General features: G+C 40.7%; 2 protein-coding genes across 3 annotated transcripts in view; one reads left to right on the plus strand and one right to left on the minus strand.

Moving 5' to 3' along the window:
• LOC143810076 (uncharacterized) overlaps window positions 1–3,758 on the plus strand; it is a 48,973-nt gene extending 45,215 nt beyond the window's left edge. For both annotated transcript variants that reach the window (XM_077292961.1, XM_077292962.1), the window contains 2 exons: window positions 2,750–2,787; window positions 3,508–3,758. In XM_077292961.1, coding sequence (XP_077149076.1) covers window positions 2,750–2,787; window positions 3,508–3,578 — 109 coding nt within the window. In that variant the 3' untranslated portion in view covers window positions 3,579–3,758. The remainder of the gene's footprint in view (window positions 1–2,749; window positions 2,788–3,507) is intronic.
• Window positions 3,759–8,221: 4,463 nt separating this feature from the next.
• On the minus strand, window positions 8,222–16,449 carry TM4SF1 (transmembrane 4 L six family member 1). The gene is made up of 5 exons (XM_077290842.1): window positions 16,165–16,449; window positions 11,534–11,623; window positions 11,305–11,447; window positions 10,367–10,553; window positions 8,222–8,546 (listed from the first exon to the last, which is right to left on the minus strand). The coding sequence occupies exons 1-5, from the start codon at window positions 16,339–16,341 to the stop codon at window positions 8,532–8,534; spliced, it is 612 nt and encodes a 203-aa protein (XP_077146957.1). The 5' UTR covers window positions 16,342–16,449; the 3' UTR covers window positions 8,222–8,531.
• Between the last annotated feature and the right edge of the window lie 1,277 nt (window positions 16,450–17,726).

The raw sequence follows: 17,726 nt of genomic DNA on the forward strand, positions 1-17,726 counted from the left end.
TAGTTACTGAAATATCAGATATCAGCCTGATTTTTCAGTCCTTCAATCACTGAGGTGTGGGAGCATAGCTCATGCTGTTTATCATTATTCTCTATTACTGATATATGACTTTCTTCTTGATAATCAGAGGGGCAATATCTCATGTTGAGGCAAATGTCCTTTGATAGGCAAGAATTTATTACACAATTTAGCAGGACGAGAGAGAGTTTTGTTTTTGGCGATTATCTGGACTCTATAATTTATATGGTTTTATTTCTTTGCAGCTGAAATTTTTAGGGTTTGTGCACACGTTGCAGATTTCCTGCGGATCCGCAGCATTTTTTTCGGCGCAGAAACGCTGCAGATCTGCAAGTAATTTACAGGACAATGTAAATCAATGGAAAAAAAAATGCTGTGCTAATGGTGCGGAAAATTCCGCACAGAAAATGCAGCAGATTAAAAGAAGGAGCATGTCAATTCTTTGTGCGGATCTGCAGCGTTTCTGCACCCATTCCATAATAGAAATCTACGGTTGTAAAAAAGAATGAAATCCGCACGGAATCCGCAGTAAATCCGCAAGAAAAACGCACAAAATCCGCAAAAAAAAACAAGGTTCAGATTTTGACCTGCGTTTTCTGCCAGAATCCGCACAGAAAAGTCACCAGGAAAATCCGCAACGTGTGCACATACCATTACATAGTTACATAGGTTGAAAAAAGACCTAGGTCCATCAAGTTCAGCCTTTCTCCACCAGTTGTACAGTGGGTACGGAAAGTATTCAGACCCCTTTAAATTTCTCACTCTTTGTTTCATTGCAGCCATTTAGTAAATTCAAAAAAGTTCATTTTTTCTCATTAAATGTACACTCTCCATCCCATCTTGACTGAAAAAAAGATAAACCGAAATAACACATGGTCATAAGTATTCTGAGTCTGACCCTTTGCTCAGTATTGAGTAGAAGCACCCTTTTGAGCTAGTACAGCCATGAGTCTTCTTGGGAATGATGCAACAAGTTTTCACACCTGGATTTGGGGATCCTCTGCCATTATTCCTTGCAGATCCTCTCCAGTTCCGTCAGGTTGGGTGGTGAAGGTTGGTGGACAGACATTTTCAGGTCTCTCCCGAGATGCTCAGGTGGGTTTAGGTCAGTGCTCTGGCTGGGCCAGTCAAGAATGGTCACAGAGTTGTTCTGAAGCCACTCCTTTGTTATCTTAGCTGTGTGCTTAGGGTCATTGTCTTGCTGGAAGGTGAACCTTCGGCCAAGTCTGAGGTCCAGAGCACTCCTGGAAGAGGTTTTCATCCAGGATATCTCTGTACTTGGCCGCATTCATGTTTCCTTCAATAGCAACCAGTCGTCCTGTCCCTGCAGCTGGAAAACACCCCCATAGCGTGATGCTGTCGTCACCACCATGCACCATGTTTCACTGTTGGGATTGTATTGGCAGGCTATGAGCAGTGCCGGATTTTCTCCACACATACCACTTAGAATTACAACCAAAAAGGTCTATCTTCATCTCATCAGACCAGGGAATCTTATTTCTCATAGTCTGGGAGTCCTTCATGTGTTTTTTTTAGCAAACTCTATGAGGGCTTTCATATGATCTTGGGGTTCTTCTTTACCTTTCTCACCAAGGCTCTTCTCCCACGTTTGCTCAGTTTGGCTGGATGGCCAGGTCTAGGAAGACTTCTAGTGGTCCCAAACTTCTTCCATTAAGGATTATGGAGGCCACTGTACTCTTAGGAACCTTAAGTACTGCAGAAATTATTTTGTAACCTTGGCCAGATCTGTGCCTTGCCACAATTCTCTCTGAGCTCCTTGGCCAGTTCCTTTGACCTCATGTTTCTCATTTGGTCTGACCTGCACTGTGAGCTGTGACGTCTTATATAGACAGGTGTGTGCCTTTCCAAATCAAGTCCTATCAGTTTAATTAAACACAGCTGGACTCCAAAAAGGAGTAGAACCATCTAAAGGAGGATCACAAGGAAATGGGCAGCGTGTGACTTAAATATGAGTGTCTGAGCAAAGGGTCTGATTACTTATGACCATGTCATATTTCAGTTTTTCTTTTTTACTAAATTTGCTGAAAATTCTACATTTCTGTTTTTTTTCAGTCAAGATGGTGTGCGGAGTGTACATTAATGAGAAAAAAATGAACTTTTTTGAATTTACCAAATGGATGCAATGAAACAAAGAGTGAAACATTTCCGTACCCACTGTACATTTTGTCTCTAATTTAACTATAACCCACAATGTTAAGTGTACTGAGGAAATCATCCAGCCCTTATTTAAAAGCTGCTATAGTGTCTGCCATTGCTACCTCTTGTGGTCGGGCATTCCACAGTCTGAGGGCTCTAACTGTAAAGAACCCTTTCCTATTCAGCTGCCGGAATCAAAATAAAAGGACGAGGAAGGAGAAGCCTCTATCGACGTAAATACAATTGCAGGAATGTCTGTAATCACCCAGTGTAACAGGCCCTTTAGTTATTCTAAGAGTCAGTGACGATCTTCACATCTTTCCATAACATCCTGTAGATAAGGGGCGGCTTTATATACAGAATAGTAGAAACACAGCCCGGTGTGATGTACGGTACCAGGTGTCAGACCCAATGTCTGCAGTGAAGGTATAAACCCAGGGGCTGTAACAATAGAAACATAAAACTCCAGAGATGAAGTGGGGACAATATATTCAAATCCACACAATTGTCACATTTTTCGTGGGACTCAAAGTAGACCGTGCTCTCATGAACATGTTTTTGTATTTTTTATTAGATTTCTCTCCTTGGTCTGCTGCAAAACATCACAAAAAAGTGAGTATCCAGCATCTCCCCGATAAGGACATTCTGCTCCCCCATGTTCACCCCCAATCCAGATGCCATATTTCATCACATTATCAGTGAGCTGTATAAATAGCAGCTTCCTGCTAATACCCCCGATAGCGCAGAAAACATGGCGGTGCACCGGGCGTCATATGTTCTTATCATTTCTCACTGTTACATTGAAGAAACCAAGAGGTCGGCAGCTTCAGCTGCACGTCAGACACAAGGGCCTGAAATCAGACAAGTCTATGGTAAGTATTCTGGTTTGTAGATGGGATTTGTGTAAAAGCCAAGTATAAAGGACCAAACTGGCCTAAGATTCCTCTCCCCTCTGATTCCAGTCTACAATCTGCAGCCTGATTTGCATAAGAGAAACAGAATTTAGAAATACCTTTTCTTAAGATCTGCTTAGATGTCAAATGCAATAAAGCGCTTGTTAGGCAGAGAGTTTATACAGGAAGACACGAGTGCTGGTGGAGCATGGGCGACCTCTCCGCTGCCCTGCAATGGGTTACACATTCCTATACATCTATATTCCAATGGTTTTTCCTTATCAATGTCATCTTCTCTTAAGTTACAACAAAGGATAATAATAATAATAATAATAATAATAATAATAATAATAATAACGATGATACAACTAAACGAAATAGAGTAATTTATTTCTGATTTCATGTATACATATTATAAAATGTGCTTTTCTCCTTTCAGAAAGCTGTGATAAAATGATGGACTTAGAAGAGAGCCTGATGCTGTGGACAGACGGAGTCATCAAAAAATGAGAACAGGGTCCATTAATACCTTTAATTAAAAATTTAAAAGCAGCTAAATTGTTTATGGGGGATTATAATGTGAGAGATTATTTGGGGCAGGGCAAGGTGTTATGGTGCCAAAATGGCCCCTCTCCAGCGTGTTCAATCAGGGAAGTGGCGGAGCACTTCCCTATAGCTGGCCGTACACAAGAGACACTGTAGCTGTAGACCAGACGGTCATTCAGCAGACATCATGTATCCAACCATCCATGCACCATTGTACATCATCACTACTTATGGAATGATGATTCTTCACCAATGTCTCCTGATGACCCTAGAGTGCAGAGGGGGAGACCTGTAGGTGCAGGTCATATGGATTGGGATAAGTGAGGGATACAGGTTATTTATTCTGGAAGTTTTCTGCATCTGTTTAAATATTAACTAAGACACTAAGTAGTGTTTGCTTTTTCCAGTTTTTCATGATTTTTTGATTACTCACCAGTCGGCCGGGCATCCTGGGTTCTCTCCTGACTATCTAGTCCCTGTGGAAAAGTCGATATGCTGGTGTGTTCAGCTCTCACTGTACTGGTGTAAAACTTCTCTAAAAAGTTAAAAGTAGCCATATTGTGTTCTGGTGCCAAAGATAAATAGGAAAAATGGTGTCCCTCTAGCATGTTCAATCAGGGAAGTGGCGGAGCACTTCCCTACAGCTGGCCATACACAAGAGACACTGTACAGAAGACAGGACAGTGATTCAGCAGACATCATGTATCCCGCCATCCGTGCACCATTATACATCGCTACATAGGGAATGATGATGCTTCACCCAACCAATGTCTCCTGATGACCCCAGACTGTAGAGGGGGAGACATGTAGGTGCAGGACAAATGTATTGGGCGAAATGAGGGATACATATTATTTATTCTGGAAGTTTTCTTTATCTGTTTTAATATTAGCTAACCAAGACACTAAGTAGTGTTTGCTTCCTCCAGTTTTTGATGATTTTTTAATTACTCACCAGTCGACCGGGCATCCTGGGTTCTCTCCTGACTATCTAGTCCCTGTGGAAAAGCCGATATGCTGGTGTGTTCAGCTCTCACTGTACTGGTGTAAAACTTTTCTGAAAAGTTAAAAGTAGCCATATTGTACATGGATGATTATAATGTGAGAGATTGTTTGGGGGCAGGACTAAGTGTTCTGGTGCCAAAGATAAATAGGACAAATGTCGCCCCTGCAGCGTGTTCAATCAGGGATGTGGCGGAGCACTTCCCTATAGCTGACCATACACAGGACACACTGTAGCTGTAGAACGGACGGTCATTCAGCAGACATCATGTATCCAACCATCCATGCACCATTGTACGTCATCGCTGCATATGGAATGATGATTCTTCACTCTACCAATGTCATCTGATGACACCACACTATAGAGGGGGAGACATGTAGGTGCAGGACATATGGATTGGGTGAAATGAGGGAGACATGTTATTTATTCTGGAAGTTATCTGTATCTGTCTTAATATTAGGTAACCAAGACACTAAGTAGTGTTTGCTTTTTCCAGTTTTTGATGATTTTTTTGATTACTCACCAGTCAGCCGGACATCCTGAGAACTCACCTGCCTATCTAGTCTAGACCCTAGCCATATTGTACATGGGAGATTATAATGTGAGGGATTATTTGGAGGCAGGAATAGGTGTTCTGGTGCAAAAGACACATAGGAAAAATGGCGTCCCTCCAGCATGTTCAATCAGGGAAGTGGCGGAGCACTTCTCTATAGCTGGCCGTACACAAGAGACACTGTAGCTGTAGACCGGATGGTCATTCAGCAGACATCATATATTCCACCATCCATGCACCATTGTACATCATCACTACTTATGGAATGATTATGATTATTTTTTCGACCAATGTCTCCTGATGACCCCAGACTGTAGTGGGGGAAACATGTAGACAATTGAATTAATTCATGTAGACGTATGAATTGGGCTAAGTGAGGGACACATGTAAATTATTCTGGAGGAATTCTGTATCTGTTTTACTATTAGCTAACCAAGATGCTAAGTAGTTGGGCTCCTTCTATCTGAGAAATGTCTTATGTTGCTTAGTAGTGATGGGTGAGCACTAAAATGCTCGGGTGCTCGTTGCTCGGGTCGAGCAAATTGGAATACTCGGGTACTCGGCCAGAACAACGAGCCCAAGGTAAGTCTATGGGAGACACGAGTATTTTTACCGCGATCCCCCCGGGGGTCCTTTTCAGGTCTAAAACTGTCTGAAAATGATGGAAACACTGCCCACATGACACAGGGACATCATGAGGATCGCCCCTGGAAGCATTCCTGACTCTAAGTTTACAGCTTTAATCATTTTTTTCCCAGATTCATGCCATTTTTCCCGGTGCCACAAAAAACACATTAAAACGAAACCAAAATGGGTTTTGCTTGGAAATATGTCGAGGTACATCCTTTGCAGGTTAATGACTTGCCTGTAAGGCCAAATATTTAACCCCAGACTGAAAATTTCCTCCCTTACTTAGGCTTAGTTCAGCATTTTTGAAACGTTTTTCAACTTTAACATTGCTTTCAACCACTACAAATGCATTCACTGGGAAATGTCATTGTAACATTTAACACCCCTAGCTGGCCATGTGGTGTGTGACACATAAGCAGACCCATCTTGTTTCATGTACGAAGGAGGGACTCAGAGTCACAGAGCCTCTTTTTACTGGTGCATCAGGCGGCATTAATCTTCTTAAAGGGCCATTATGAAACAGTGGGTCTCCTAAACTGTTGCAGCCTAGGCTGTGAGTGGTGGGCTGCCAAGCCCATGAAAATCCACTTCACAATATGCATTTTGTGCTCCATACTCCTTTATTTTACACATTGGAAGCAAGGCGAGCCCTGCTGCATAGTCAGTCATATGCACCCCATTAGGCCTTGGAACCCACATACTGGATGGGCCCATGAAGGCAGGAAGGCGAGCCCAGCTGCATAGAAAACGGAAAGAGGGAGGCTGTAATGGGCGTAGCTTGATGGAAGCCCCCACATGACTGCGTTGCCGAGAGGTGGGGTTTGCAGTTTAAGTTTAAGTTTTAAATAAGTGGGCTTTTTTTTAGTGGGACAAGGAGGCGGGGGTCTGAATAGTGCGGGAAGAAGTCACTTCTGAGGTGACTGAGGAGGAGAGAAGCCCACCCTCCCTCCCTTTTGTTTTTCCGTATCGGTTTGAGTGTATAGCTTTTGGTGGAGTGTAGTCTGGGGGTAGGTTTTTTCGGCTTAGGTCAATTTCGAAGGGAATTTTTTGTTAACATCGTCACAGTGGCAGGTTGGCGGGGGGTGGGGTTCTTGGAGTTGGTGATGACGTTTTTATGGGGTTGATCTGGCTTTTGTTTACGGGCTCTGGACGGGGAGTTTACCTCGGGAGCTTTGGGGTTTGGTTTGGTTTGCCCGCAATGGGTTACATGGTGCCCTCGAGCTGGTAGTCACGGCTGAGGGTAAAGAAGTGTTTGGTTTTTAGTTTGGTGGTGGCTTTCTGCCAATTTTTGAGCCAGATTTTTATTAGCTCCAAGAACCCTCCCCTCAAGGTTTTTTACATATGGTATACATGTTGTTATTCATGTTATTGTTTGTTTAATAAAATGGCCGCTGTGGCCAAATTATCCAAAGAAAATTACGTGTTGTGTCTTAATTTTAATGTTTGGTAGGAGTGGTGGATGGTGCATAGGGTATGGGGGGGTTAGGAAGATTGGGTACGGAGAAGACCCAGTCTTGACAATACGCGGTCATGAGGACTACAAAGAAAAGAACACACTACCTGAAATCAAATATGGTGGAGGTTCATAGATATTTTGGGGTTGTTTGCTGCCTCTGGCACTGGTTGCTTGACTGTGTGCAAGACATCAGAATATGTGAAGATTACCAACGGATTTTACATGGCAATGTAGTGCTCAGTGTCAGAAAACTGGGTTTGCGTCCAAGGTCATAGGTCTTTCAGCAGGACAATGACCCCAAACATACTTCAAGAAGCACCTACAAATGCATGGAAACAAAGTGCTGGAGAGTTCTGAAGTGGTCAGCAATGAGTTTGGCTCTAAATCCCATTGAACACCTGTGGGAACATCTTAAAATTGCTGTTGGGAGAAGGCACCCTACAAATATGAGACCTGAAGCAATTTGCAAAAGAAGAGTGGTCCAAAATTCCAGTTGAGAGGTGTAAGAAGGTAAGAAGCTTGTTGATGGTTAAAAGAACATATTGATTTCAGTTATTTAATCCAAGGTGTGTGCATCTAAATCTTAAGTTGAGGGTGCCAACAATTTTGTCAGTGCCATTTTGAGGTTTTGTGTGAAATTTTGTCCAACTTGCCTGTTTTTTCCTTTGTTTCTTTGTGTTGTTCCAATACATACAAAGGAAATAAACATGTGCATAACAAAACATGTGTAATTCCAATAATTATCTGGGAGAAATACTTCATTTTCTGGAACAATTTCAAGGGTGTTGTCACACACATAGCAGTGCACACATCTTCCTGAGAAGTTGCGTTCACCCTCATATAGGAAATGTTAGCAGTGGGCAGCTGGTACATACACAAGTCGCTCACCAGCATTTTCTCTATGGTTGTTTATTTGTTCATAATGATATTACAGTAAGGAAAAGTGTGTAATAAAAAGACAAAACAGGCAGAAATATTAACACTTATATTTCAACTTTGAATTCATGAACAATTGAAAATGGAGCTGCACTTGCAGTTTCAGCATCATAAAGCGATACCATTGGATTGTAGAGTCTTGCTTTAACAATGCCATTCCCAACATTGGATCTGCCTTTACTTTATTATCAGTAAGTTTCAACAATTTCAGTATAAAAAGTTACATTATTACACGTCCAATAAGCAAACATATTAAATACATAGTTCTGTACAAGTACATATACAATTTATATAGCAAAAATCCACAAAGTTATTCATGTCAACTTGGTCCAGGAAACTTCATCAGCAAACATATTGCTACAAAAAAAAAATGAAAAAACAATTACTTCAGAGCAGTAGTCACGATTCCTCTAATACAAAGACAAGAAAATACATATCTGGTATCTACAGAAAATAATGATAAAATGTAATGATGTATATGGATAGGCATCCTATAGACCTTGTTCACATCTCCTTGTTTAATGCACATGTTCTATCCATTTTAGATCTAAGGGGAAAGGTTTCTCCTTGTGGAGAGTGACGTGCCAGGTATGGCATGCCAGTATGAGGAGACTTAAATGCCTTGCATACTCCTCTGGGTAATTAAATATGCAAATTGTCTCTGTAGAGAGGAAGAGGACTAGAACTCTAAAGCCACCTATTGGAAATAGCAATCTTACAAGTCATTATTGACCATTTAACGATCCTTGAAATATGACCTAGGATAAAAGCCAAATCAGAATCTCAATTTGTAGATACAGGGTTTCGTGGTATTGACCATCATCAATGCAAAGTATCAGATCTGATCTTTCTAGGTAAGAGGCTAAGACTGGGATCTGAGGGGTAAGGTTTCTCCTTGTGGAGAGTGACATGCAAATTGTCTCCTCAGAGAGGAATTGCTACTTCCACTAGGTGGCACTAGAGTCCAAGTCCTCTTCATCTCTGGAGAGACTCTCTACACTTTTAATTTCCCAGAAGAGCCTGCAAGGCATTTAGGTTTTCTCATACTGGCGAGCCAGACCTGGCATGTCACTCTCCACAACAACAAAAAAAAACCTTACCCCTTAGATCCCAGTCTTAGCATCTCACTCAGCCAAACCAGATCTCATACTTTGTACTGATGAGGGGCAATACCTGGAAACACAGTGTCTACAAATTGAGATTGTGATTTGGCTTTTATCCTAAGAGATATTCCAAGGCTTACTAAAGGGTCGATAATGACTTATAGGATTGATACTTCCAATAGGTGGCACTAGAGTTCAGGTCCTCTTCCTCTCTGAAGTGACAATTTGCTGAATCAATTTTATTCACAGCAAGAACACATACCCATTATAGTGTGAAAAAAGAAAGACGCTGATTCATGTCTGATTTGATCCAATTTGCAGATACAGATCTCCCATTCAAGTCAATGGATTTGTTCAGAAAAAAAAACTTGCAAACTTTTCTTTTGTTTTCTACCTACATGTCTCTCATATGCGAAAAAACCCACAGATTTAAAAAATAAAAAATAAAAAATGGATTAAAGCTACTGTTTTTCTCACAAAAAAATCGACCCTTCTTTCAAAATGTAGAATTTGCCCTTCTTAGTACATTACATTGGACTTCATTTAGAATGCGTCAATGTCTTTCCTGATATTCAGGATAATAAGTAATTTATCAATGACTGACCTGAGAAAGGTGGAATGTGTTGGACATGTGTGTTTATTAATCTTAGTAACTTTGGAAGCGTTTCATACTTCAGTCCTGTACAGAACACTCACTGGAGTAACTAAATGTTTTTCGGAGTAGAACATTTCTTAAAAATCTGAGTTTTTCATGAGCCAGAAAATGAAATCAATACCAGCTATGAAATGGCTTAAATATTCTTGTATAATTTCTGCCAATTTTCCAGTGTAAATTATAATTTTATTTTGTTCTATGGATGGTCTCAGCTTTTTTTTTGCTAAATCCTGCTCTGCCTATTTTAAGGAGACAACTCTTGTAAATATAAAATGCAAAGCAAACCCACATAAATCCATAATTTAATATATTCATAGAAGCTTTTCCATCAAGGAATCTATGCAAACAGATAATTATGGACACAATCACAATGATCCAGGTAAAATTTATGCACAATTGTCAGACAAACATTTCATTACCTGTGATTTCTGTTGACAGCAACAAGCTCCACATATTCCTCCAATTAAACCATTGATGACCTGAATTAGGCACAAAATGACTTCAATTCCAGAGAGACCCAAAAGGATGGAGAAGAGGGTGACGTTCCATACCACAACATTTGCTGGTTCTGTACACTGCGACCAAGTTGAATGGTCAGCCAAATAGCTGTAAGACAGACATGGTAAGTTATATAATGTAGAAAATATTAAATAATTATTCTTTAAAATATATTTATATCTTTCATAAATCAATATTAGGATATGTGAACGTAATGGTTTTTTTTTCAGACAGATTCCGCTCCATATACAACGAGCATAAAACGATCAAAGGAATCAACCTATGCATTTCTATGTAAAAATGATTTGTGTCATTTGAGGCTTTCAGGGTCTTTTAACCACTTCAGATTGCGAAAGATTCCGAAAGGTTAAAAGAAGAAGGCGTCCACTCTTCGGGTGTTTTCCGCTTCGAAGACTCCCAATTGCTAAGAAAAACTGCTGCTAAAAATGTCAAAAAATGCTCAGGAAAGCACCCCAAAAAGAAATGGTAAAGAAGTTGCTTCAGAAAAAAAAGGTGATGTTTCTCACAGAGGTTTCCTCTGGAAAGACTCAATGCCAAAAGAGACAACGTGTGCACATACTCTTAACCTACTCAGTACCATCAGATCAACAAAAGATATACATTTTAGTACTGGGTAAGAAACATGAAAGTTAAATTGTAATGACAAAATGTGAAGATTTGTCACATTGAATGATGAGTGCAGAATAGTTGGATCATCTATGGCCTCACGGCTGGCCATAGAATTGAGATAGAAGATTTAGATGGGATTGTCAGACTTTTTCAATCTGTCCCTGATGGCAGATATCAGTGGGGTCAAGCATGGTACTGATTAATTATTTAATATAAAAAAGATACATACTTTGCATTAGAACCCGCAAATGGATAGACCCACTGGCCATTACTAAGACATAATGGTCCTTCTGTTAAGCCCAATGCTGAAATGATGACACAATAACCAGCACCAGCGACTCCGATTAATGCAGCCACCACAGACCCCAGCATCTGTAATAAAGAAGACATATTAGTGTCGTATCTCGCCTCTCCTGATTGGAAAGAAGTGACATTTTCTATATGGGTAAAGCACTTACTGCACAGCTTCTCCCACAGGTCCTGTGGCCACAACATCCACAGCAGTCTTCTTCTTCCAGTCCGATGAACACAAATGCTGGAAGCAGCATCTACAAAAAAAACGATCACATTAATATTTGATCTACATGACATGTACATTCCAAGAAAGGATACTTTTTATATTTATGTTTGATCAGCAGTAGACATCTAATTTGATTCTCGGTCTTATGTGTCAGTGACTGCATCAGTCCCCACCTCGCCCTGCACTCGCCACAACATTCCTGAAGGTGTTGGCACAGAAATCTAGTATGACCAGAATTTCCCGGATTCAGTTCTTTATAGTCATCAGGGTCATATTACCCACAAGGGTATCCTCCGGTTGGCCTGGGTTCTGACAAGATGGACTCCAAAAGGTGAAGCGATCATGTTTAAAACCGACTTTGAGACCATTACTTACTGATTGGCTTTATTTTTATAGGTTATAATCACTGGTGGGGAGCGGGGACATAGATTAGCTGGACTGGCATGCACTCAACACCTAGTCTTCTAGTGATAATCTCCTGCTGCTAAAACACAGATTAAAACTAGAGAACACAGCCTAATAAGTGGCACATCACTAAAATCAGGGTCTATGTCCCTGAGTCATTCTGCTCTTAGATTAATACCAAAAACCTACTGACAGATTTCCTTATGATGCAGTTAGAGTGGATTGATTTGTTTTCTCAGGTAGGCCAAGGCCCACCAGCCAAACACGGTGGACCGTGCATCGTGGTTGAGTTTTCATGCGACTGTTTAATTGCCTTCATCGTTGTATATTCTACTCAAAAATCAAGTGACTTCTTTTATGGAATAGCTAAGCTCAGGAGTAATTTGTGCTTGAACTAACCTCTTCTATGAACTGTTCTTTATAACTTAGGAAGTTCTGTTCCAATTGTATTTTTATCTAGAGATGATTTTAGCTGGATCAAAAAACATAGTCTACAATTTTTTTTTAGTCCGGCCAAAGAAATGGATAGCAACTGGATCTATACTTTTTTTAGATTGAGGTATAATAAAAATGGATCATAACAGATGGTCATCCATTAAGTCATCCTTGAGTGGATCATTTTTTTAGTGCTACACATGGCGGAATCCTAGGGCGGCCATTCAAAGTGTTTTCTGCATAAAATTAAATTGCCCAAAACATATTCAAATGTTAGCGTTTTCACCAAAGCTTGAAGCATCTCTACCAAAATGGGTAGAAAGTGGCTACATCCAATGCTCAAAGTCATCACAACTGCTGGCGTTTTTCGACACCAGAAATGTTATACCAGTCACTCTTAATGAATTTGGGGTATCGTACTCCAGGGAGCCCTACATTAAGGCTGTCGTCAGCAATGCCGGACTTAATGAATCGACCCTAGGTATTCAGAGACAACTCTACTAAAAACAGATGCATTGCCAATGGAACAAAGACAGATGCAAAGCATGCATTAAAGTTCCCAATCTTTATTTTTTGTAACAATTGGATATATGAACAGACCTAAAGGCAGTGTGCCCTGGCATCAGCCCTGCTTTGGCAGATACTGACACTAGCCCTAATAGGCTGAATACAGAACTTACATATCATCAGTACAGTGTCTCTGGAGATTACATCTGTACTCTTACCTCCAGGATAAAGCAAAGCCAGCTATTACTGCAGTCACATTGGTAAAGGACAGAGACACTCATTATGTCAGCAGTCGCTTACTCCATGACACAAAGCTCTGAATTGTAGGATTGTTTGTGGGTAAACTGCATGTTTCCTCACAGTGCTGCGCCCTTAGGAAGGTCATTGTTACTGTTGTTGGGGAGGTATGAATAAATAAAGGTTGTATTTGGAGAACGGTATTAGTAATCTGACCAACGTGCACAGACATGTAAGAGGAGGGCAGGGTCACTGGAAAAACAGGAGTCACATGTACCTGCTTAAAAGTTTCCAGTTAGATGTAACCATTGTACAATATTGCTCAAGGTAGCGTGAGGGAACACCCCCTGTAGCCAAATCTGCCCCCAGAATACAGGCTACTATATAAGGCAGCCTAAATTCTGCTTATAGGGAGGAAACTATTCTACAATCAGTATATGGTTTTCTCATGTCTGATCTCTCCTAGGAATGGCGTTACTAGCAGGTGTAAAGACGTGCTATGCGTTACCTTATTGTAGGCCGCAGAGGCTGATCATCCATGAGCCGTGGTAGAGTTACCGAGGAGGTCACGTGTGGCATGGTGATACGCATCAGGGATCCACAGACCACCTGCCCTGTAGGGTCACTCTTGTGTCAAATGGAATTTATGTTTTCCACTATTACACGGTGTTGCATCTCACATTATCCTTGTTATGCTAAGTTCACACGAGCGTATAAAAAAAAATTGTATGATTTCCATTCAGAAAAATAAGGCTGGATTTTCCATCTGTATTGTTGTCCGTATGGCAGCCGTTTTTATACAACATCAGTTAATAAAATTTATGAGATCACGTTAATAATGGCTGCCCCCATGCATCGCACTTTGAACTATTTTGGCATCCTGGATGCTGATACAGTTTAAAACAATGATGGGAGAGGGAGAAGTCTGCTGACGCTAATTCTCCCATCATTCCCCCTCTGCGTCTGACTACTGTGACGTATCAGTACGATAACATCAGTACAGTGCACCTTCTGTGCTGAGCAGTGCAGAGGGTCAGAAGATTGGAGACTGCAGAGAACAGAGCCAAGGGGGAATGGGGAGAGGTATTTGTTTTTCATTTTTAATGTATGGCGCAATATATGGGGCCTAGCCTATTATACTGAATAGAGCAATATATGGGGATCATTATACTGAATGGAGCAATATATGGAGCCCATTATATTGAATGGAGCAATAAATGGGGCCTATTATACTGAATGGAGCAATATATGGGGCCCATTATACTGAATTGAGCAATATATGGAGCCCATTATATTGAATAAAGCAATAAATGGGGCCCATTATACTGAATGGAGCAATATATGGGGCCCATTATACTGAATGGAGCAATATATGGGGCCCATTATACTGAATGGAGCAATATATGGGGCCCATTATACTGAATGGAGCAATATATGGGGCTTATAAAACTGTATGAAGCACTAAATAGGGCCCATTATACTGCATGGAGGACTATGTGGTGCCGACAATACTGTATGGAGGACTATACAGTAGGAAAATGACTTTTGTAAGGGGTACACTGCTGAGGGCAGTTTCTACTGGTAGGGTACATTTATCAATATCCCATTTACCTCTAATATTACAGTCACTGAAACCAGTGAACCCTGGATCACCTGAGTCCCCTCTGATGTATGGTATTGTAGACTTTACAATAGATATCACTCATGTAATGTAAGAAGTGAAATCTTTGGCATTGTACTATACCTATATGTCTCTGCCGTATCTGTGCATCATGAATTGTGGTATGTGTTAAGGGGGCCCACTGAGACTCTTTCACCTGGGACCCTCGAAAACATGGAGCTGGCCCTGCATCACAGTACACTTGAATGTTTTACATGCGCCCAAAGATTCGTATGGGTGCGCATGATCCGATTATCGGATGCACTCGCAGCATGAGAAAAGAAGTACTGGTTGGCATTGCCCCATAGTATAACATTGGGTTGAGCGCTAACCGACAAAACATTGAATAACTTTGCATTATACAACTTTTCTGCTGTGTGTACACAGATAGGTGTGTTGTCTGTATATCTATCATTCTAGTCTTAGATTTTGATAAATTACTAAATAAAATAATGAATTTAGTTTTTCAGATTTTACATCTTTTTCTGGCTTTTGGAGTAACTCTGCTCCAGAAAAAAACACGTAAAATGTAACAAAATACTCAAAAGAATGGACATTTCTATGCAAAACGACTGACTGTACATATGTTCAGGCTTTCGAGGGTCCTTTAAACCCTTCAGGTTTTCAAAACCGCCAAACGTTTAAAACAAATGACATCTCTTCTTCAGGCAATGGGAAGGCTACAAAAAATGCCTGGAAGGAGCTAGGGCAAATTTTTAAGAGCTTTTGTTTAAGCATTTATTTTTTAAAATAACCAAGAAATAGTAAATAAAAAAAATAAAAAAACGCAGCGAAAAAGCCAGAAAAAAAGAATGATTCCTGAAGTGGTTTATGTTCGAAACCTGGACATTTTTGGCCGCTGGAAAAAAAAAAACATTGTGAACATAACCTTATAGTTAATACACTACAAATGGTGTGTTGTAAAAAAAAACAAACCCTGTAACTTATAAGATATGTCCATATACAGGATTTCTCTTCTTTTCTTTTTTAGTAGCCAAGGTTGTTTCAAAGAGAGCAATTTAGGGGGAAAGCACCGAACGAGTCAGAGCTAGAAATGGATCCATAAAGAGGTATATGACCTTCCTAAATTCACATCATTTAGGAATCCACTCCTGGGTTAGGTTCAGAAAACTGCTACAAAAACTGTGCTTTTTTTCCCCAAATGATGCTGTGCGGGAAACCATCCTAAAATATAATCTAATAAAATTGTTGCCACCTTCATAACAATCTAGAAGATTGTATCTTTTTTTTGCAACTCAAAATAAACACAAAGAAAATCATTTGTTTCCATCTTCTGTAGTGCTAATGTTAAAAAATATACTTACAAGGAGTCCAGCTCCTCCGATACCTTCAAAAAACCATACGTATCTGGACAGGTGGGCTTCTCGGGCATACTTAGTTTCTCCATTTGGGAAGTATAACAAGATGTTAGCAACAATGGAAAGCACTGCTAGAATGAGAAGAAAATAGCCAACGCACTTTGCACATTTCCCAAAGCACATCTCTGCTGTTCCTTAGGTGCGGATCTGCTATATCCTTTGCCGGTGCTGTTATGAATAAATATAATGTGCACCTGTTGCTCAAGCTCTTAAATACCCAGGACTGTGTTAGTCACCAAAGTCAGAACTATTAATACCAGCACTGCTTACCGCAGAAACAAAGTATGTCATTTTTTTAGGAACCTACAAACAAAAGAAAGGTGGGGCAAGATGCAGGTATTTGTCTTACAATTTGGTATAACCTATCAGAGGCAAAACTGTGACGTCACAGTAGTTTTGTATGAGACTCATTCACGTGAGGCGTGTTTGCAGACTTACTAATGTTCTCTGTCATTTATTTAGAGATTACAGGCTCTACGCTTTTGTTTCCATTACCTGTTGTCAATCACATTGCTTATGTATGTGTTTGGATAAAGTCTAAGACAGTTTTTATTTCCCTGGAGACCTCCCTACGATTTGCCTGCATCCATTAAAGAGAACCTGTCATGCAAGATAATTATATTTCCCTGCAGATATAGGGTTAATCTGCAGGTAAAAAGCATTAGTAAGGTGCTTGCCACTGTATTTATGAACTTTATCACTCCCATGAGCCGCCAGCTTTCAGTCATTGCTCACAGCACTGTGAGTGGCAGCTGTCAGTACACCCAGTCACTTAGAATGACAGCCGGCTTTGCTATCAGTGCAGAGCCAGCTGTCAGTCAAAGTGCCAGGGCGTGTTCTGATCGGTGACTTTAGATGTGCCAGAACACCTGGGGACTGAAAGCTGGCGGCTGCCAGGAGAAATATAGTTAATTTTCTCCTGGGTGTTGCCCTTTCAGTACGGTGGCCGGGCATCTTTCTAGCACAATTAACCTTCAGATTAACTCTATATCTGCAACTTAATGGTGTAATTCAACATAGTAGCTTTCCTTTAAGTGCTCTGGCAAGATCAGAGCACTTCCCAAGTCTCTGCCTCCTGATCTATTTATCACCCAGTTCCACCTTTTTCTGCTTGACTAAGAGCACACTGGCTTGACTAAACTGCCACTGAGCTATCAGTCAAGGAAAAGCAAGTTGGTTGAGTAGTGAATAGAGCCAAGAAAGTGATTTTAGGCTATGTGCCCATTATCAGAAAGTAGCAGCGTCTTAGATGGAGCGTATTTTCACTGCGTCCAAAGCGCTGCCTTTTATTAAATGCAGGTAAATCTGTGTATGCTCACTGAACCATGCTGATTTACTGCATTCCATACACTTCTATCGATGACATTTCTGTTGCGGAGGCTAGCATCTCCGCAAGAGAAATTGACATGCTGCGGTCCTGAAAGACACGATACATTTCAGTTTCCACAGGTGCACATAGACGCATAGTGGACAAAGGATTTCTACTGCAGCAATTTCTGATCGTGGCC

This window comes from Ranitomeya variabilis, chromosome 2 (genome assembly GCF_051348905.1).
Source record: "Ranitomeya variabilis isolate aRanVar5 chromosome 2, aRanVar5.hap1, whole genome shotgun sequence".
Taxonomy (NCBI): Eukaryota; Metazoa; Chordata; class Amphibia; order Anura; family Dendrobatidae; genus Ranitomeya; species Ranitomeya variabilis.